Here is a 21348-nt window from a genome sequence, read left to right on the forward strand (position 1 = left end):
TATATTATAATATATAATATAATTATTTATAATATATAATTATATATTATAATATATAATATAATTATTTATAATATATAATTATATATTATATTATATATAATATATAAATATATAATTATATATTATAATATATAATTATATATTATTATATATAATATATAGTTATTATTCAGAGTTAGAAGAAGTCAGAGCTGGAACCAAGGCGTGGAAGCGACAGGGCATTATATATATTTTATATATATTATGTAATTATATACATTATATATAATATATATTATAAATATATAACACTATGTAAGAATGAGAATGAGTTGTAATAATTATCAGCATCCCCATTTTACGGGTGAAAAACTGAGACACAGACAGTTTCGGTCCCTTGACTCAAGCTTGCTCGGCTGGTAAGCAGCCCAGCAGTGCCCACCCAACTGCCTTCGTCTGCTGTTGGCCGCTTCTCTGCTGTGACGGTGGCAGGTGCGCCCAGGCTTTCACGCATGCTCTTTGCTGCTGCAGACAGGCTGGCCGTGGCTCACCGCAAGGGAGGGTCCAGGCAGTGTATAGGCTGCTGTTTTCACTCCCACGCGGCCAGAAGTTCCCCATCAAACATCCCCTTGACCCCGTGTCCCTTCCAGATGGCTTCTTCCCTTGAAAGAGTCATCTACACGTGCTCACTCTCCCTCCTCTCTTCCCTCTCCCCTCTTGACTCCCCACCTTTGGGCTCCTCCTCCACCCTCACACCCCAGCTTCACCCCTGCGCTGACTCTGCTGTCACTGAGCTCACCTCTGACTGACCCGCTCCTTGCGAAATCCAGTGCCTGCTTCATAGTGCTATTCTGGTTTTTCTGCGGCCCTTGGGCCTCCGTCTTAAACCACTCTTTCCCTGGGAGTCCAGAATTCTCGGCCAGGCTCGGTGGCTCACGCCTGTAATCCCAGCACTTTGGGAGGCCAAGGCGGGAGGATTGCTTGAGGCCAGGAGTTAGAGACCAGCCTGGGCAACATAGTGAGACCCTATCTCTACAAAAAAATTAGCTGGGTGTTATGACATGGGCCTGTACCCTCAGCTACTTGGGAGGCTGAGCCCAGGATTTCGAGGCTGCAGTGAGCTATGATTGCGCCACTGCACTCCAGCCTGGGCGACAGAGAGAGACCCTGTCTCAAAAATACAAAAAACAAAACAGAATTCTTGCCAAGCTCTCCTTTCCTCCTCCCTGCCAATGCCCTCCCAGGTCCTGCTGTGGGAGCCTCTTTCTAGGCCTGTCCCTTCCTTAGCCATTCCCTTCTTGCTCTCTGGCAAGCCCCAGGCCATCTCGTCCCCTTCAGCCTCTCTGCAGAGGACCCCGACTCTGTATCTGCCTCGCTGTCTCCCCAGAGCTACACAACAACATGTCCGACCATCACCCTAACTTCTCCCTCTGAGCGCTCCGCAGCTCCCTTAACACTGACGGATCCCAATACAGAACTCACCACTTCCATAATCTTCCCACTCAAACCTGGTCCTCCAAGTGTGCCCCAGCCCTGGGACAGGCACCACCACCCGGACACTTGTGCAAGCTGGAAACCATCATCTTCAGCTCCTCCACACACCCCGCTGCCCTGCGCTAGCTGTCACTGAGGACGGAAGCCTGGCTAATTGAACATCTACCTTCATAGCCACCGCCCTGGTCCAATAGGACATCGCCTCTTCCATACATGTGCATTAGCCTCCTGTATCCCTTACAGTGAACAGCTTCTCAAACTTAAACATGCATTAATTATTAATAATGTGGGCCGGGCACGGTGGCTCACGCCTGTAATCCCAGCACTTTGGGAGGCCAAGGCCGGTGGATCACCTGAGGTCAGGAGTTCGAGACCAGCCTGGAAAACATGGTGAAACCCCGTCTCTACTAAAAATACAAAAAATTAGCTAGGCTTGGTGGCAGGCGCCCATAGTTCCAGCTATTCGGGAGGCTGAGGCAGGAGAATGGTGTGAACCCGGGAGGCGGAGCTTGCAGTGAGCTGAGATTGCGCCACTGCACTTGAGCCTGGGCGACAGAGCGAGACTCCATCTCAAAAAAAAAAAAAATTAGCCTGGCGTGGTGGGCACCTGTAATCCCAGCTACTCAGTAGGCTGAGGCAAAAGAATTGCTTGAATCTGGGAGGCGGAGGTTGCAGTGAGCCGAGATCACGCCACTGTACTCCAGCCTGGGCGTCAGATGAGACTCCGTCTCAAAAACAAATAAAATAAAATAAACGTGGTGGCTTTACTTTTTTTTTTTTTTTTTTTTTGAGACAGGGTTTCATCCTGTCACCCAGACCAGAGTGCAGTGGTGCAAACGCAGCTCACTGCAGCCTCAACCTTCTGGGCTCAAGGGATCCTCTCACTTCAGCCCCTGCCAAGCAGCTGGGATCACAAGCATGCGCCACCAGGCCTGGCTAATTTTTAAATTTTTCGTAGAGACTCTACAGACTTTTTTTTGTCTTGTTATATTGTCCAGGCTGGTCTCGAACATCTGGCCTCAAGCCATCCTCCCACCTCTGCCTCCCAAAGTGCTGGGATTACAGATGTGAGCCACCATGCCCAGCCAGTATGATGTTTAGACATCAGCATCTTCAAAGTGATTCCAATATGGAGCCATGGTCAAGAACCACTGTAATAGAGGCTTTGAGCTGCAAATTACATCTAGGGGTTCAAATTAGTTTAAATCAGTGCTTCTTAAACTGTACCATGCATCAGGATTAACTAGAGAGCTTGTTAAGGATCAGCTAGAGGGCCAGGCAAGTGGCTCACACCTGTAATCCCAACACTTTGGGAGGCCGAGGCAGACGGATCACCTGAGGTCAAGGGTTCAAGACCAGCCTGGCCAACTTGGTGAAACCCTGTCTACTAAAAATACAAAAATTAGCTGGGTGTGGTGGTGTGTGCCTGTAGTCCCAGCTACTTGGGAGGCTGAGGCAGGAGAATCGCTTGAACCCAGGAGGTGGAGGTTGGAGTGAGCTGAGATTACACCAATATACTCCATCGTGGGCGACAGAGCAAGACTCTGTCTCAAAAAAAAAAAAAAAAGAAGTACAGCTTGCTGGGCCCCACCTCCAGAGTTTCTGACCAAGTAACAGGTCTGGGATGGAGTCTAAGAATCTGCATTCCTGGCTGGGTACGGTGGCCTGTAGTCTCAGCCACTCAGGAGGCTGAGGCAGGAAGATCACTTGAGCCCAGGAGTTTAAGGCTGCAGTGAGCTATGATTGCACCACTGCATTCCAGCCTGGGCCACAGGGTGAGACGCTGTCTCAAAAACAGAATTTGCATTCCTAGTGCTGCTGGTCCAGGGACCTCATTTTGAGAACCACTACTTAAACAAGGTGGAAAGTTACCATTTCACCTAATGTAGAGAGGCCACAGGTAGGGAGGACTCCAGACAATACAAGTTGGAGCTCGTGTGCTTCAGTTGTTTCTTTGGCTGTTTGCCTCTGACAAGGCCAGGCTTCAGGGCAGGTGTTCGAGGTGCTTTGTGATCCAACCCTGCTTTCCCTCCAGCCTCATTTCTCTCCATAGCCTCCCTCCCCTCACATCCCTAAAAGTCTTCAATCTCCAGTGGTACCTGGGACTCATCTTGCTTTGCTCTTGAAAGGTGTGATCAACCCATGAGGGAGGCAAGCTTAGGGATTCCTGTCTCTTTTTCTTTTCTTTTTGCTTTTTTTTCTTTTGTTGGAGACAGAGCCTCGCTCTGTCACCCAGGCTGGAGTGCAGTGATGCAATGTCAGCTCACTGCAACCTCCACCTCCCGGGTTCAAGTGATTCTCCTGCCTCAGCCTCCTGAGTAGCTGGGATTACAGATGTGCACCACCATGCCTGGCTAACTTTTTGTATTTTTAGTAGAGACAGAGTTTCATCATGTTGGCCAGGCTGGTCTCGAACTCCTGGCCTCAAGTGACCTGCCTGCCTTGGCCTCTCAATTTTCTTTTTTTTGAGACAGGTCTGTTGCCTGGCTGGAGTGCAGTGGCACGATCATAGCTTACCCACAGCCTTGAACTCCTGGACTCAAGCGATCCTCCTCCTGCCTTAGCCTCCTGAGTAGCTGGGACTAGAGGTGAGCACCACCACGCCTGGCTAATTTTTTTTATACAAATGGAGTTTTGCTACTTTGCCCAGGCTGGTCTCGAACTCCTGGCCTCAAGTGATCCTCCTGCCTCAGCCTCCCACAGGCTGCGATTATAGGCATGAGTCGCTGTGCCTGGCCTCCTGTCTCCTTATTTACTTCTATTTTTTTTTCTTTTGACGGAGTCTTGTTCTGTCGCCCAGGCTGGAGTGCAGTGGCACAATCTTGGCTCATTGCAACCTCTTCCTCCTGGGTTCAAGTGATTCTCCCACCTCAGTCTCCTGAGTAGCTGGGACTACAGGCGCGTACCACCACGCCTGGCTAATTTTTGTATTTTTAGTAGAGACAAGGTTTCACCATATTGGTCAGGCTGGTCTTGAACTCCTGACCTCAAGATGATCCACCCACCTCGGCCTCCCAAAGTGCTGGGATTACAGGCATGAGCCACCGTGCCCAGTCAGAATCAGTTACTTCCACCTCCGTACCTCGGCTGGTTCTCGCTTTCCATGTAGCACTCCCTCGTGCTGTTTCACCTGTCTAAATGCCCATCCCTGAAGCTACAGTCAAGTCTCACTGCCCCTCAAGATCCATTGGCAAGTCCCCTGCTTCCTGATGCATTCAGCTTTCCTGAGTCCCGCTGTGTGTCCTCAGTTGTCCTTCCACGTATCAGTCTTGGCTTCCAACTGGGCTACATAAAACTTGAGAGTAAGAGGCAAGGCCACACCACAGCCAGAGTGGCTTGCTGGGAGGAGCATGGATTTTTTTTTTCTTTTTTGAGACAGGATCTCACTCTGTGGCCCAGGCTGGAGTGCAGTGGTGTGATCACAGCTCACTGCGGCCTCAAACTCCTGGGCTCAAGCAATCCTCCTGCCTCAGCCTCCTGAGTAGCTGGGACTACAGGCATGCACCACCACGCCTAATTTTTTTACTTTGTAGAGATGGGGTCTCACTATGTTGGCCAGGCTGGTCTCAAATTCCTGGGCTCAGGTGATTCTCCTGCCTCAGCTTCCCACAGTGCTGGGATTACAGGCGTGAGCCACAGTGCCCTGCCCGAGTATGGATCCTGTAGTAGACCTGGGTTATTTCCCTTGCTTCCTTGTTGACCTTGGGCATATTATTTGATGTAAGCCTAGTGTTTCTCTCCATCTGCTTAAAAATTAAAGTTATAACATGGCCTGTCTTAAAGGCCAACTGAATTCAAGGATATGAAAAAATTTGGTAGCCTCAACCGAGCTGTACAAAGAGAGGCTACTCTTTCTTCCTCTTACCCCACATCCACAGATTGCAGCCAGACAGGACATGTATTTGTCCCCAGGCTCACTCTCCACCTGTATGACCTTGGGAAAGTCACTTAACTTCCTAAAGCATCAGTCTCCTCATCTGTGAGAAGGGAATGTGAGCAAGTGAAATGAAACGCAAAGCTCCTGGATCAAACGGGTGCAGTGGCTCACTCCTGTAATCCCAGCAATTTGGGAGGGTGAGGGCGGGAGGATTGCTTGAGGCCAGGAGTTCTAGAGACCAGCCTGGGCAACATAGCAAGACCCTGTCTCTACAGAAAATTCAAAAATTAGCTGGGTGTGGTGGTGAGCACCTATGGTCCCAGCTACTTGGGAGGCTGTGGTGGGAGGATTGCTTGAGCCCAGGAGTTTCAGGCTGCAATCAGCTGTGATTGCACCACTGCACTCCAGCCTGGGCGACACAGTGAGACTCTCTTTATTAAAAAAATGCTCCTGGATCAATAAATGTCACATGCAAAATGCTTGGTAAATGAAATTCTTCTTAAAAGTGCATCTTTGGCCAGGCTTGGTGGCTCACGCCTTTAATCCCAGCACTTTGGGAGGTTGAGGCGGGAGGATCACTTGAGTTCAGGAGTTCGAGACCAGCCTGAGTAACATGGTGAAACCTTGTCTCTACAAAACACACACACAAAAATTAGCTGGGTGTGATGGTGCATGCCTGTAGTCCTAGCTACTTGGGAGCTGAGGCAGGAGGATCGATTGAGGCAGAAGGATCACTTGAGCCCGGGAGGCGGAAGTTGCAGTGAGCCGAGATCATGCCATTGCATTCCAGCCTGGGCGACACAGTGAGACTGTCTCAAAATAAATAAATAAATAAATACTTTGAAAAGTGTAGCTTGTCTGTAGATGGTGTGAAGAAAGTGGCTTATGGCTGGGCCCACAGTCCTAAGTAGCAAGATAGGGAGGACAAGCCTCAGGATGCTCTAGACACCCCCTCGCACCCCTCCCTACCCCACTGCCCACAGCTGAGTCAATGCCAGTTTCCCGCAAAGGACAAAAGGGAAGGAAATGAGGCTGCTCCATTTGCTCTCTGACTGGATCCATTTCCTCCCCCAAGATTGCGGGTGTGTCTGTCTGTCATCTAGCCTCTGCAGCGGCCACTGTTCTCAGAGGGTCCTCTATTGCCGAAGGGCCTGGACTGTCAGGAAGGCAGGCTCCTGGGTGGGGATGGAAATGTTTGCAGCAGGAATCTCCAACTCTGGTACTTTGACTCACTCTGGGCTTTGGGACTGGGACACCCACAGAGCATGACTGTTCAACCCAAATTCTACCAATAAGTCTTTCAGATTGTCTCCTTGTTGGTGGAATTTGAATAAGTTCTGTAGATAGCATCAATGTCAAGTTCCTGGTTTTGATATTGCACTGCAGTTATGCAAGATGTTACTACTGGAGGAAACCGAGAGGAAGAGTCCATGAGACCTCCCTGTTCACTTTTTCAAACCACTGTGCATCTTTATATCTTTTTTTTTTTTTTTTTTTTTTTTTGAGACAGGGTCTTACTCTGTTGCTCAGGCTGCAGTGCAGTGGCACGATCACAGCTCACTACAGCCTCGACCTCCCGGACTCAGGTGATTCTGCCACCTCAGCCTGCCCGTTAGCTGGGACTATAGGCACGTGTCACCATGTCTGGCTAATTTTTTTTTTTTTTTTGAGACGGAATCTCACTCTGTCGCCCCAGCTGGAATGCAGTGGCACAATCTTGGCTCACTGCAACCTCCGCCTCCCAGGTTCAAGCGATTCTCCTGCCTCAGCCTCCTGAGTAGCTAGGATTACAGGTGTGCACCACTATGCCCGGCTAATTTTTGTATTTTTAGTAGAGACAGGGTTTCACCATGTTAGCCAGGCTGGTCTCGAACTCCTGACCTCAGGTGGTCCGCCTGCCTCAGCCTCCCAAAGTGCTAGGATTACAGGCATGAGCCACCGTGCCCAGCCTTAACTTTTTTTTTTTTTTTTTTTGAGACGGAGTCTCACCCTCACCCAGGCTGCAGTGCAGTGATGCAATCACGGCTCACTGCAAAACCACCTCCCGGGTCCAAGTGATCCTTCTGCCTCAGCCTCCCAAGTAGCTGGGACCACAGGCATGTGCCACCACGCTCGTCTAATTTTTGTAGTTTTTGGTAGAGACGGGGTTTCACTATGTTGCTCAGGCTGGGCTCAAGCTCCTGGGCTAAAATCTGGGCCTCCCAAAGTGGTGGGATTACAGGCGTGAGCAATCACACCCAGCCTATTTATTTATTTTATAGAGATGGGGTCTTGCTATGTTGCCCAGACTGGTCTTGAACTGCTAGGCTCAAGCAATCTGCCCACCTTGGCCTCCCAAAGTGTTGGGGATTACAGGCTTTAGCCACTGTGCCTGGCAGCTGTAATTATTTTAAAAGAAGTTTTCTTCTTTCTTTCTTTTTTTATTTATTTTATATTTATTTTTGAGATGGAGTCTCACTCTTATCACCCAAGCCGGGGTGCAGTGGAGCAATCTTGGCTCACTGCAACCTCTGCCTCCCAGGTTCAAGTGATTCTCCTGCCTCAGCCTCCCGAGTAGCTGGGATTAGAGGCGTGGGACACCACGCCCAGCTAATTTTTGTACTTTTGGTAGAGACGGGGTTTCGCCATGTTGGCCAGAGACGGGGTTTCGCCATGTTGGCCAGGCTGGCCTCGAAGTCCTGACCTCAGGTGATCCTCCCGCCTCGGCCTCCCAAAGTGCTGGGATTACAGGCATGGGCCACCGCACCCGGCCTTAAAAGAAGTTTTCTGGCCGGGCGCGGTGGCTCAAGCCTGTAATCCCCCAAGCACTTTGGGAGGCCGAGGCAGGCAGATCATGAGGTCAGGAGATCGAGACCATCCTGGCTAACACGGTGAAATCCCGTCTCTACTAAAAATATTTTTTAAAAATTAGCCGGGCATGGTGGCGGGCACCTGTAATCCCAGCTACTCGGGAGGCTGAGGCAGGAGAATGGCATGAACCCAGGAGGCGGAGGTTGCAGTGAGCCGAGATCGCGCCACTGCACTCCGACCTGGGCAATAGAGCAAGACTCTGTCTCAAAAAAAAAAAAAGTTTTCTATGAAAAAATTTCCTGGTCTGGGCCAGTCGCGGTGGCTCACACCTGTAATCCCAGCACTTTGAGAGGCCGAGGCGGGCGGATCACGAGGTCAGGAGTTCAAGACCAGCCTGGCCAATACAGTGAAACCCCGTCTCTACTAAAAAATACAAAAAATTAGCGGGGCATGGTAGCGGGCACCCGTAATCCCAGCTACTCGGGAGGCTGAGGCAAGCGAATCGCTTGAACCCGGGACGCAGAGGTTGCAGTGAGCAGAGATGGCACCATTGCACTCCAGCCTGGGCGACAGTGCAACGAGACTCCATCTCAAAAAATAAAAAATAAAAATAATCTCCCAGCTCGGCATGGTGGCTCACGCCTGTAATCTCAGCACTTTGGGAGGCCGAAGCAGGTGGATCACCTGAGGTCAGGAGTTCGAGACCAGCCTGGCCAACATGGCAAAACCCCCGTCTCTATAAAAAACACAAAAAGTAGCAGGGCATGGTGGCACGCGCCTGTAATCCCAGCTACTCTGGAGGCTGAGGCAGGAGAATCTCTTGCACCCGGGAGGCGGAGGTTGCAGTGAGCCGAGACGCGTCACTGCACTCCAGCCTGGGCAACAGAATGAGACTCCGTCTCAAAAGTAAATACATAAATAAATAAATAAAATAAGTTTTCTATTAAAAATTCTCCCTTTTAACTTTCGACTTGCCAGGCCATCCCCAAATCCAGGCCCTCGTCACCTCCCTCTCGGATCCTTGAAGCCACTGCCGGTTTTCTGATTTTGGTCTTTTCACACAAAGGTCCATCCAGGGAATCCTCAGACACAGCTTTTGCCCCACCTCTCCCTGTAATGAGCAGCTTGTTGGATGGAGCCAGCGCTCAACGTCCCCCAGACCTTTCCGCCCCTCTAGCCATTTCCCACATCCCAGCTTCTCAGGTCTTTGCGGAGGCTGTTCCACTCCACGCGCCTGGCCTACTCTTCCCTTTCTCCACCAGCAATAAAAGTAAAAGCCCATCTGAACTTTCGCTGATGCTGAGTTTCCTATCCGTTAAATGGTAATAATAATCCCCGCCCCGCTTCCTTGAAAGGATCCAGTGTGGTGATGGCTGGAATAATGCCTTTAATAAACAATTATCAGTGAGTTCTTCAGGAGGCGTGAGCAGTGATCGCAAATCCCGCCTTCCTCCGCCCTCCGCAGCCCTGCAATCTCAACCGCCAGGCGACCCGCCCCTCGAAACGCACCAAGGGTCGAGCCCTGCCCCTCGAGATGTTCTACTTCCAGGCCCCGCCCCTCGAGACACTCTACCTCCGGGTTCTGCCCCTCGAGACGCTCTAACAACCCAGCCCCGCCCCTCGAGACGCGCTAACTCCAGACTCCGCCTCTCGAGGCGCTCTAATAACTAGGCTCGGCGCGTGGAGATGCTCTAACTCCAGGCCCCGCCCCTGGAGCCGTTCTAACTCCAGGCCCCGCCCCTCGAGACGCTCTAACGTAGTCTGTCCCTCCAGGCGCTCTAACAACCACGTCCCGCCCCTCGAGACGCTCTGCCTCTGGGTTCGTCCCCTCGAGGCGCTCTAACAACCCGGCGCGGCCCCTCGAGGCGCTCTAACCCAGGCTCCGCCCCTCGACTTGCTCTAATAACCAGGCTGCGCTCCTCGAGATGCTCTAACGGCCAGGCCCCGCCTTCAAAGCGCTCTAACAACCAGGCCCCGCCCCTCGAGCGCCACAACAGCCGGGCCCCACCCCTTGAGGTGCTTTAACGGCCAGGCCCCGCCCTGAAGGCGTTGTAACAACCAGGCTCCGCCCCCAGGCGCTCTAACGGCCCGGCCCAGCCGCTTGAGGCGCCCCAACGGCCAGGCCGCGCCTCTGCGTGCGTGCGTGCGCGGCCCGGCAGAGTCGTGCGGGCGCCCGCGTACTCACTAGCTGAGGTGGCAGTGGCTCCACCAACATGGAGCTCTCGCAGATGTCGGAGCTCATGGGGCTGTCGGTGTTGCTTGGGCTGCTGGCCCTGATGGCGACGGCGGCGGTAGCGCGGGGGTGGCTGCGCGCGGGGGAGGAGAGGAGCGGCCGGCCTGCCTGTAAGTGGGGCCGGGTCGGGTGGGGGCGGCCCGCGGTGTCCCGGCTCCCGGCCTCCTCGTGGTCCGACCTGCGGTTTGGGCCCGCGGCTGGTGGGGCCCGGCGACTCCATGGGCCTCAGTTTCTCCTTTGATAACGTGAGCTTCGCTTCCAGAGACGGGGACCCGCCTTGCCGGGTTAGGCGCACCTCCTGGGGCGGGACTGGCTCCAACCTGGGCCCCTTACTGCGGCTTTCTCTGTGGCCGAGGCCAGGCCGTCCCCGGGGTGGCCAGGAGAGCACCGTAAACTCTTCAGCCTGCTCCGTGGCCGCGATCTCGGAAAAAGCACCAATTCTGTGATGTGCAGCAGCATTTACTGGGCATCTATGACCCTGTGATAGGCTTTGGGGTCTTTTTCTGTAAGGAGTCCAGTAAAGGAGAAGTACATCTGCATTATGAACACCTAAATATGTAAGTGAAAAACACGGTGAAATAAGTTTCACTGAGGCCAGGCGAAGTGGCTCACGCCTGTATTCCCAGCACTTTGGGAGGCCGAGGCAGGGAGATCGCTTGAGCCCAGGAGTTTGGGACCAGCCTGAGCAACATAGCAAGACCCCATCTCTACGCAAAATTAGCTAGGTGTGGTTGTGCACGCCCCTGTAGTCCCAGCTCCATGGGAGGCCGAGGCAGGAGGGTGTCGTGAGTACAGGAATTCAAGGCTGCAGTGAGTTGTGATCGATCGCGCCACTGCACTTCAGCCTGGGTGACGGCAAGAGCCTGTCTCTGAAAAGTTTCATAGAAGAGGTTAGTACTAGAAACGGGAAACACCAGAGAGTCAGTGGGCAGCCCTGCTCTTTTTATTTATTTTTGAGACAAGAGTTTCGCTCTTCTTGCCCAGGCTGGAGTGCAGTGGCACAATCTTGGCTCGTTGCAACTTCCGCCTGCCAGGTTCAAGCGATTCTTCTGCCTCTGCCTCCCGAGTAGCTGGGACTACAGGCACACACCACCACGCCTGGCTAATTTTTGTATATTTAGTAGACGGGGTTTCGCCACGTTGGTCAGGCTGGTCTCGAACGCCTGATCTCAGGTGATCCACTCGTCCTGGCCTCCAAAAGTGCTGGGATTACAGGCATGAACCACTGCGCCCGGCCAGCCCTGCATTTTTTTTTTTTTTTTTTTCTTGAGACAGAGTTTTGCTCTGTCGCCCAATCTGGAGTCTAGTGGCGTGATCTCGGCTCACTGCAAGCTCTGCCTCTGGGTTCACGCCATTCTCCTGCCTCAGCCTCCTGAGTAGCTGGGACTACAGGCGTCCGACACCACACCCGGCTAATTTTTTGTATTTTTTGAGTAGAGACGGGGTTTCACTGTGTTAGCCAGGATGGTCTCAATCTCCTAACCTCGTGTGATCCACCTGCCTCGGCCTCCCAAAGTGCTGGGATTACAGGCGTGAGCCACCCTGCCTGGCCGAGTCCTGCTCTTTTATGGGGGAGGTGGTTGTTAGGGAAATCATTACTGAGAATAGGGGGCACATGAGGTAGTGTGGGGTCTCAAAGGATGGTTCTAGAAGAAGAGTTTTCCAGAAGGCCAAGGAAAAAAGACATTCCTGCCAATGGCAATACCCGAGAAGGCAAGGAGTCCCCAAACAGCATTTGGTATGACTTAAGTGTGAGGAGGGGGGCTTGTTAGACATGCCTGGAGAGAAGGAAGCAGAGGACAGATTGTGGCTGTGTTTGTTTGCAGGGCCCAGGAGCTTTTTTCCTGTTGGAATTGGGGAGCATCTGCAGTCATTTACCACATGCCAGCTTTGTGACTCAATTAAGTATCTTTTACAAAAGTGACTGGCTCCACTCCCCAGCACAGGACTCAACAGATGTTGACTTCTCATCCCCGAGTTCTTTCAGGTACTGGAGTGCAGTGGCGCGATCTTGGCTTACTGCAGCCTCTACCTCCTGGGTTCAAGTGATTCTCCTGCCTCAGCCTCCTGAGTAGCTGGGATTACAGGCGCCTGCCACCACGCCCGGCTAATTTTTGTATTTTTAGTAGAGACGGGGTTTCACCATGTTGGCCAGACTGGTGGAACTCCTGGGCATCAAGATGATCCAGCTGCCGGGCCGGGCATGGTGACTCAGGCCTGTAATCCCAGCACTTTGGGAGGCCGAAGTGGGCAGGTCACAAGGTCAGGAGATCGAGACTGAGGCAACAGAGCGAGACTCTGTATCAAAAAAAAAAAAAAATGATCCAGCAGCTGCCTCAGCCTCCCGAAGCGCTGGGATTACAGGCATGAGCCACCACACCCGGCCTCCATAGAGCCTTTAATGCTTGTGTTCGGTACTTTTGCTTGTCACTTTGTAGATATCTCATCCAATTCAATCTCCCTTATTTTTATTTATTTATTTATTTATTTTGAGACAGAATCTCACTCTGTCGCCTAGGCTGGAATACAGTGGCACGATCACTGCATTTGAACTCCTGGGCTCAAGCAATTTTCCCTCCTCAGCCTCCGAATAGCTGGGACCACAGGCGCACACCACCATGCCCAGCTAATTAAAGTTTTCTGTAGAGATGGGGTGTCACTATGTTACCCAGGCTGGTCTCGAACTCCTGAGCTCAAGCAATCCTCCCATCTCAGCCTCCCAAAATGCTGGGATCACAGGCATGAGCCACCGCGCCCAGTTCTCAACCTCTCTTTAAGAAAACCAAGGTTGGGCCGGACACAGTGGCTCATGCCTATAATCCTAGCACTTTGGGAGGCCAAGGCAGGCAGATCACTTGAGGTGAGGAGTTGGAGACAAGCCTGGCCCACATGGTGAAACCCCATCTCTACTAAAAAAACAAAAAAATTGGCGCCAGTTGCCATGGCTCACGCCTGTAATCCTAGCACTTTGGGAGGCCGAGGCGGGTGGATCACAAGGTCAGGAGATTGAGACCATTCTGGCTAATGTGGTGAAACCCCACGTCTACTAAAAATACAAAAAAAATTAGCCGGGCATGGTGGCGGGCGCCTGTAGTCCCAGCTACTTGGGAGGCTGAGGCAGGAGAATGGCGTGAACCCGGGAGACAGAGCTTGCAGTGAGCTGAGGTCACGCCACTGCACTCCAGCCTGGGCGACAGTGCGAGACTCCATCTGAAAAAAAAAAAATTAGCTGGATATGGTGGTGCACGCCCATGATCCCAGCTACTTGGAAGGCTGAGGCACAAGAATTGCTTGAACCTGGGAGGCAGAGGCTACAGTGAGCGGAGATCACGCCACTGCACTCCAGCCTGGGCGACAGAGCAAGACTCTGTCTCCAAAAAAAAGAAAGAAAGAAAAGAAAAAAAAAACCAAGGTCCAGAGCAATTCACTAACTTACCCAAAGCAGGGCCGCTAGAGACGGTTGTGCACATTACTCCCTACATAGGGATGTCTGGCCAAGGATCCACACTCCACTGGCCGTGCTGTGTACCCGCCCAGCAGCATCACCCAACCCAGAGAGTGCGCCTTTTCCACTCTACATGAAGGTGCTCTGTGGACTTACTGTAAACAGCCTCCTCAGTAGTCAGTCAGTAGTAGAGACAGAATCCAAACCCAGGTCTGATTCCAAAGCCTCTGTTTTGTTTCTGTTTTCTGTTTGTTTTTTTTGAGACAGGGTCTTGCTCTGTCACTCAGGATGGAATGCAGTAGTGTTGTGATCATAGCTTACTGCAGCCTCGAACTCCTGGGCTCAAGTGATCCTCCTGCCTCAGCCTTCCAAAGCGTTGGGATTACAGGCATGAGCCACCATACCCAGCCAGCCAAAGCCTCTGTTTTTTGCCCATATCACACTCATTCTCCTCCAGAAGACAAGGGCCATATCTGGTTAATCTCCTGCTATTCCACTCAATGCCTGGCTCATCATAGGTGGGCAGTAAATGCTTATCAGTGAGTAACTGGAGAACAACATGGCCCTTCCTTATAGGCCAAAAAGCAAATGGATTTCCACCTGACAAATCTTCGGGATCCAAGAAGCAGAAACAATATCAGCGGATTCGGAAGGAGAAGCCTCAACAACACAACTTCACCCACCGCCTCCTGGCTGCAGCTCTGAAGGTACGTGGGGTACCTGGCACAGCGTGCACCCTGAGACTCAGCCCCACAGGCTTTTCCTCTGGAGTATTCCATGCATGTTACAGGCTCTCCTGCCTCTGATCAGAATCAGCGGGGATGCTTAATTCTGTCCCCTCTCACCGCAGCCCAATCTCAGCTTGCTGTTAATCCAGGCCACAGGGCCCCATCTCCCCGGCTCCAGGTTTGGCTTCCCTATCTCCCCCAGGAGCTCCTATTGACACTTCCTGCCACCCTTCCCCTAGAGCCACAGCGGGAACATATCTTGCATGGACTTTAGCAGCAATGGCAAATACCTGGCTACCTGTGCAGATGATCGCACCATCCGCATCTGGAGCACCAAGGACTTCCTACAGCGAGAGCACCGCAGCATGAGAGCCAACGTGGAGCTGGACCACGCCACCCTGGTGCGCTTCAGCCCTGACTGCAGGTGGGACAGGACGGAGCCTCAGGTTTGCCTGCAGAGGCCTAGTCCCAGGCTTTGGCCTTCCCATATCTGCTTTGAGGTAGTGAGGAGGGACCTGGACCCAGGGCCTCCCTTGGGGTGCCAGAAAGAGCATCCACATAGTTTGTGCGCTGCCTGGGGCTCCCTGGAGGTCTGGGCTACTATACAGCAAGGAAACGGGGGGAGGTCTCTTCCTACCCGGAAATACCTTGGCCTGGCTTCCAGATGAGCCTTAGTTTCTAAACCCTAGAGAGAAACTAAAGGAGCCAAAGCTATCAGAATCTTACCTTTTGAGGAGTTTTATGAGATTTGGAACCAGGGGCTTAAGTTTTAAGGCTAGACTGTGGGGCATGAGGAGAGATCTTGACTTACCCGAGAACCCAGCACAGGACCTGGAACACAGAGCCTCTTTGTCCAGTGAGAGCGTGACTTGCCTGCTGCCTGTCTCTAGAGCCTTCATCGTCTGGCTGGCCAACGGGGACACCCTCCGTGTCTTCAAGATGACCAAGAGGGAGGATGGGGGCTACACCTTCACAGCCACCCCAGAGGACTTCCCTAAAAAGCACAAGGCGCCTGTCATCGACATTGGCATTGCTAACACAGGTAAGAGGCATTCAGAGGGTGGCGCCTGCCCAAAGCATGAAGGAAAGATCCAGTTCTATTTCCTCAATGAGTTAATGCTGCCTGAAAGTTCTGCTCAACCTGAGAGGAACAAGGGGTACCTGGCTCTGAACAGCCTGGCTCTGTGCTCCCCTGGAGTCCCTGGGCCACACCAGGTCCCTAGGGAAGGTGGGGAAGGGCCACAGTCTTCAGCAGAGTCCTTATCTGTAGTGACCCTTGGCCTGGGAGGAGACATGTATACTTCGGGCAGCAGAGGCCTTGTAAGTGTCTTTGGAGAATGACAGTTGGTCAGGTCACTGCCCGTGACCCACATCACTCCCTTCCCGCTCAGGGAAGTTTATCATGACTGCCTCCAGTGACACCACTGTCCTCATCTGGAGCCTGAAGGGTCAAGTGCTGTCTACCATCAACACCAACCAGATGAACAACACACACGCTGCTGTATCTCCCTGTGGCAGGTGGGCAAGGAGGGGTATTGGCGTCTGGGACCACGAGAGGCTGGGGCTGGGGAGCAGGCACAGAACAGAGAGCCAGCTTCATCGCATGGGAAGAGCATACAGGGTGGGGTCAGGAACCCGAGCTTCAAGTCTCAGCTCTCCCCACTTGCAGCAGTGGGATTTCATGCAGGTCACCCCATGTCCTTAGTCGCTATTTCTTCATCTTCAGTGTTTTTGTTTTTTAGAAAATTAGTCTCACTCTGTCACCCAGGCTGGAGCACAGTGGTGCGATCATAGCTCACTGCAGCCTCAAACTCCTGGGTTGTAGCGATTCTCCCAGCTCAGCCTCCTGAGTAGTCAGGACTATAGGCATGTGCCACTGTACTCAGCTAATTTTTGTTTTTTGTTTGTTTGTTTGTTGAGACGGTTTCACCCTCGCCCAGGCAGGAGTGCAGTGGCACAATCACAGCTCACTGTAGCCTTGACTTCCCAGGCTCAGACCATCCTCCCACCTTAGCCTCCCGAGTAGCTGGGACTACAGGCGTGCACTACCACACCTGGCTGATTTTTGTATTTTTTGTCGAGATGGGGTCTTACTGTGTTGCCCAGGCTGGTCCTGAACTCCTGGCCTCAAGTGATCCTCTTGCCTCGACCTCCCAAAGTGGTAGAATTACAGGTGTGAGCCACTGTGCCAAGCCACCTTTGGGCGGGGATGTTACATATCTTAGAACAAGGCTAGAAGATAAACTGAGGTCACATACATAAAATAACTTTTTTGTTGTGGTTGTTTGTTTGTTTTTTGAGATGGAGTTTCGCTCTTGTTGCTTAGGCTGGAGTGCAATGGCAGGATCTTGGCTCACCACAACCTCCATCTCCCGGGTTCAAGCGATTCTCCTGCCTCAGCCTCCCCCAAGTAGCTGGGATTACAGGCATGCACCACCATACCCAGCTAATTTTTTATTTTTAGTAGAGGTGAGGTTTCTCCATGTTGGTCAGGCTGGTCTCAAACTGTCGACCTCAGGTGAGCTGCCCGCCTGGGCCTCCCAAAGTGCTGGGATTACAGGTATGAGCCACCACACCTGGCCTTTTTTTTTTTAATTCTGAGACAGTCTCACTCTGTTGCCCAGGCTGGAGTGCAGTGGTGCAATCTCAATCTCAGCTCACTGCAACCTCCACCTACCAGGTTCAAGTGATTCTCCCACCTCAGCCTTCCCAGTAGGTGGGACTACAGGCATGCGCCACCACGCCTGGCTAATTTTGTATTTTTAGTAGAGATGAGGTTTCACCATGTTGGCCAGGCTGGTCTCGAACTCCTGACCTCAGGTGATCCACCCACCTCGGCCTCCCAAAGTGCTGGGATGACAGGCGTGAGCCACCGCACCCGGCCAAAATAACTCTTTAAAGGTTTATATTATCCAGATATGAGGATTATCAACTTTCTCAGGAAAGAGATTGAGGGGTTTTACAGGAACAACATGCTCCGAAAATGAAGTTTTAAAGGCTTCTGGGTTGTATGGCAGATTTGTAGCCTCGTGTGGCTTCACCCCAGATGTGAAGGTTTGGGAAGTCTGCTTTGGAAAGAAGGGGGAGTTCCAGGAGGTGGTGCGAGCCTTCGAACTAAAGGGCCACTCCGCGGCTGTGCACTCGTTTGCTTTCTCCAACGACTCACGGAGGTGAGTGAATCCGCTCTGATGTCTGACCAGTGGCTCTTGGCCCCTCTTGACAACCAGGGTCCTTCTGTCTGTTTGTGCCATGGCTCTGAAGAGGGTGGGGTGCCTGGCCCTCGGCAGGAAGCTGACTTAGCTTCCTAGCTGGAGCTGCTCAAGTTGGGCCAGTGCTTACCCTGCCAGGGTGTGTTGGGGCTTGAGCTGTGATTTTCTGTGTTGCAGGATGGCTTCTGTCTCCAAGGATGGTACATGGAAACTGTGGGACACAGATGTGGAATACAAGAAGAAGCAGGACCCCTACTTGCTGAAGACAGGCCGCTTTGAAGAGGCAGCGGGTGCCGCGCCGTGCCGCCTGGCCCTCTCCCCCAACGCCCAGGTCTTGGCCTTGGCCAGTGGCAGTAGTATTCATCTCTACAACACTCGGCGGGGCGAGAAGGAGGAGTGCTTTGAGCGGGTCCATGGCGAGTGTATCGCCAACTTGTCCTTTGACATCACTGGCCGCTTTCTGGCCTCCTGTGGGGACCGGGCGGTGCGGCTCTTTCACAACACTCCTGGCCACCGAGCCATGGTGGAGGAGATGCAGGGCCACCTGAAGCGGGCCTGCAACGAGAGCACCCGCCAGAGGCTGCAGCAGCAGCTGACCCAGGCCCAAGAGACCCTGAAGAGCCTGGGTGCCCTGAAGAAGTGACTCTGGGAGGGCCCGGCGCAGAGGATTGAGGAGGAGGGATCTGGCCTCCTCATGGCGCTGCTGCCATCTTTCCTCCCAGGTGGAAGCCTTTCAGAAGGAGTCTCCTGGTTTTCTTACTGGTGGCCCTGCTTCTTCCCATTGAAACTACTCTTGTCTACTTAGGTCTCTCTCTTCTTGCTGGCTGCGACTCCTCCCTGACTAGTGGCCAAGGTGCTTTTCTTCCTCCCAGGCCCAGTGGGTGGAATCTGTCCCCACCTGGCACTGAGGAGAATGGTAGAGAGGAGAGAGAGAGAGAATGTGATTTTTGGCCTTGTGGCAGCACATCCTCACACCCAAAGAAGTTTGTAAATGTTCCAGAACAACCTAGAGAACACCTGAGTACTAAGCAGCAGTTTTGCAAGGATGGGAGACTGGGATAGCTTCCCATCACAGAACTGTGTTCCATCAAAAAGACACTAAGGGATTTCCTTCTGGGCCTCAGTTCTATTTGTAAGATGGAGAATAATCCTCTCTGTGAACTCCTTGCAAAGATGATATGAGGCTGAGAGAATATCAAGTCCGCAGGTCTGGAAGAAAAGTAGAAAAGAGTAGTACTATTGTCCAATGTCATGAAAGTGGTAAAAGTGGGAACCAGTGTGCTTTGAAACCAAATTAGAAACACATTCCTTGGGAAGGCAAAGTTTTCTGGGACTTGATCATATATTTTATATGGTTGGGACTTCTCTCTTCGGGAGATGATATCTTGTTTAAGGAGACCTCTTTTCAGTTCATCAAGTTCATCAGATATTTGAGTGCCTACTCTGTGCCCAAATAAATATGAGCTGGGGATTAAATACGAATAAGACATGGTTTCTGCCATCAAAGATGGCTGGTGGGAGAGAGAGATATACCCTTATCAAGTGCTTTGTGTTAGTTTATTCATAGCTATTGTTATATATGTCAAGGCAAGAGAGGACCAGAGCAGGACAGAGGCAATGGGTATTGAAGTTGAAGGGGTACATTTGATAAGAGAGTAGGTATTGAGAAGTTTAAATTTGTGAATTTGAAGGCTGCTTGGGTGTGGCAGGTAAGGGAAATGAGGTATCTGGGAAGGCTTGAGTGTAGGCAAATTTATTCATCCCAAGTCAAACTCTTGATCTCTCTCACGAAAACTATGACCCCCCCTGGTTGCCCCTGACCTCTCAATGTTGGAACAAGCCACAACCTTGGAGTTATCCTTGATGACTCCCCATTCATTATCCCTTCTATCCCACCACCACAGCTGTCATCTGTTCACCAGAACGTTCTTTTGGTTACACTCCATGTGACATCCTGAGGCTGTTGCTTCTCTCCAGCTTTTCTGTTACCATCCTGGTCCTGGCCACTGTCACCTAGTGGGCCACTATAATATGGCTTCCTAATGGATCTTCCTGCTTCCTCTGTTGCCTCATTACTTTTCTATATAGCAGAATGATCTTTTGAAAATGTGAACCAGATCACATTATTCCCTAGTTAAAACCCCCCAAGGCTTCCCATCACACTTGGAATAAAATCCAAAAGAATTTTTCTAAACCAAAAATAGTAAAAACAATTTTTTTTTCTGACAGTCTCACTCTGTCACCCAGGCTGGAGTACAATGGCGCAATCTCAGCTCACTGCAACCGCCGCCTCCTAGGTTCAAGCGATTCTCCTGCCTCAGCCTCCAGAGTAGCTGGGATTACAGGCATGTGCCACCACGCATGGCTAATTTTTGTATTTTTAGTAGAGACAGGGTTTCACGATGTTGGCCAGGCTGCTCTCGAACTCCTGACCTCAAATGATCCACCACCCCCCTTGGCCTCCCCAAGTGCTGGGATTACAGGTGTGAGCCATCGTGCCTAGCTAAAAACACTTAATCCAAAATTCTTACCATGGCCTGCAAGGTCCTGTGTAACCTGGCTTTGTCCCCCCTCTAAATGCTATGAATGTCAGATGGGCACCGTAATGAGAGCACCACTGGGCAGACTCCTGGACCATCCCACTGTCAGCTCTGTGGTCCAGGCGCAGTACCTGGGACAGTGTAAGCACTCAATGTGAAACTCAAGCCAGGGGCAAGCCACAGACCTCCCAGTATCTTCTCCGTGCATCTTCCCACTCCCAGTCTCCATTGTGGTTTTGTATGTTCCTAACCACAGACTTTTGGCAATGCTGTGCACACAAGGCCTGAGGAGTATTTCCTTGGCAATTGTCAGAAGAATGAGACTAAAACACTTCCTTTGCGCACCTGTTCTTAGAAGCAGCTCTGGCATTACTCCCGTTGTGTATCCAGGACAGGAAGTGGCAGTAGAATGTTGAGTTACTGAAGTCAGATGTCTTCAGTTCCAGTTCCAGCTGGAGAGCAGATAGTAGGTCCGTTGACCTCTCTGAGCTTGTTTCCTCAGCTGCAAAATAAGAATGAATCCTGTGCTACCCACCTTGCCATGTTGTGTTTCAGTGAGACGAGAAAACACTACCAAAAAGTCATTCCACAGACTTCTGAGGACAGAAAGTGCCCTCACTCAAGCTTCTCTTGTAACCACAGAGAAGGTGTCTGGATATTAACATAGAGCAGAGGCCACCAAGGTTTTTCTTTTTTTTAATCAAAAATCCTGCATGTGAAGGCAGTATTAGTATCTTAATATTATAATTTCAACATCTGTGGGTGTGAAATGTTTCAAAATAAAAAGTTGGGGAAATATTTTAAATGGTGCTGTATAGCCTATTTTGGTGTTTTGTTTGTTTTAGAGTTGGGGTCTCCTTCATCCAGACTGGAGTGTGGTGGTGCCATCATGGCTCACTGCAGCCTCGACTTCCTGGGCTCAAGTGATCTTCTCACCCCAGCCTCCCAAGTAGCTAGGATCACAGGCACATGCCATCACACCTGTCTGTTTTGTGTAGAGATGGGGGTCTTACTGTGTTGCCCAGGCTGGGGCTTGCAGTCGTTTAAACC

At 51.5% G+C, this 21348-nt stretch overlaps 1 protein-coding gene across 24 annotated transcripts; it reads left to right on the forward strand.

Moving 5' to 3' along the window:
* The first annotated feature begins 9788 nt into the window (after positions 1-9788).
* On the forward strand, positions 9789-21103 carry TBL2 (transducin beta like 2). 24 transcript variants are annotated; one of them, XM_054655804.2, is made up of 9 exons: positions 9789-9962; positions 10639-10933; positions 12203-12363; positions 14398-14528; positions 14789-14973; positions 15440-15591; positions 15941-16067; positions 17567-17719; positions 17936-21103. In XM_054655804.2, exons 3-9 carry the CDS (start codon positions 12333-12335, stop codon positions 18399-18401), a joined length of 1245 nt encoding a protein of 414 aa, XP_054511779.1. In that variant the 5' UTR covers positions 9789-9962; positions 10639-10933; positions 12203-12332; the 3' UTR covers positions 18402-21103. The 24 variants fall into 24 exon arrangements, with proteins under 24 accessions (XP_054511779.1, XP_001145648.2, XP_063670589.1 ...); XM_024357877.3 differs by having other exon boundaries at positions 9889-10159; XM_063814530.1 differs by having other exon boundaries at positions 9889-10159; positions 14789-14950.
* Positions 21104-21348: the final 245 nt, after the last annotated feature.

The sequence above is a fragment of the Pan troglodytes genome, chromosome 6 (assembly GCF_028858775.2).
Source record: "Pan troglodytes isolate AG18354 chromosome 6, NHGRI_mPanTro3-v2.0_pri, whole genome shotgun sequence".
NCBI classification, from domain to species: domain Eukaryota; kingdom Metazoa; phylum Chordata; class Mammalia; order Primates; family Hominidae; genus Pan; species Pan troglodytes.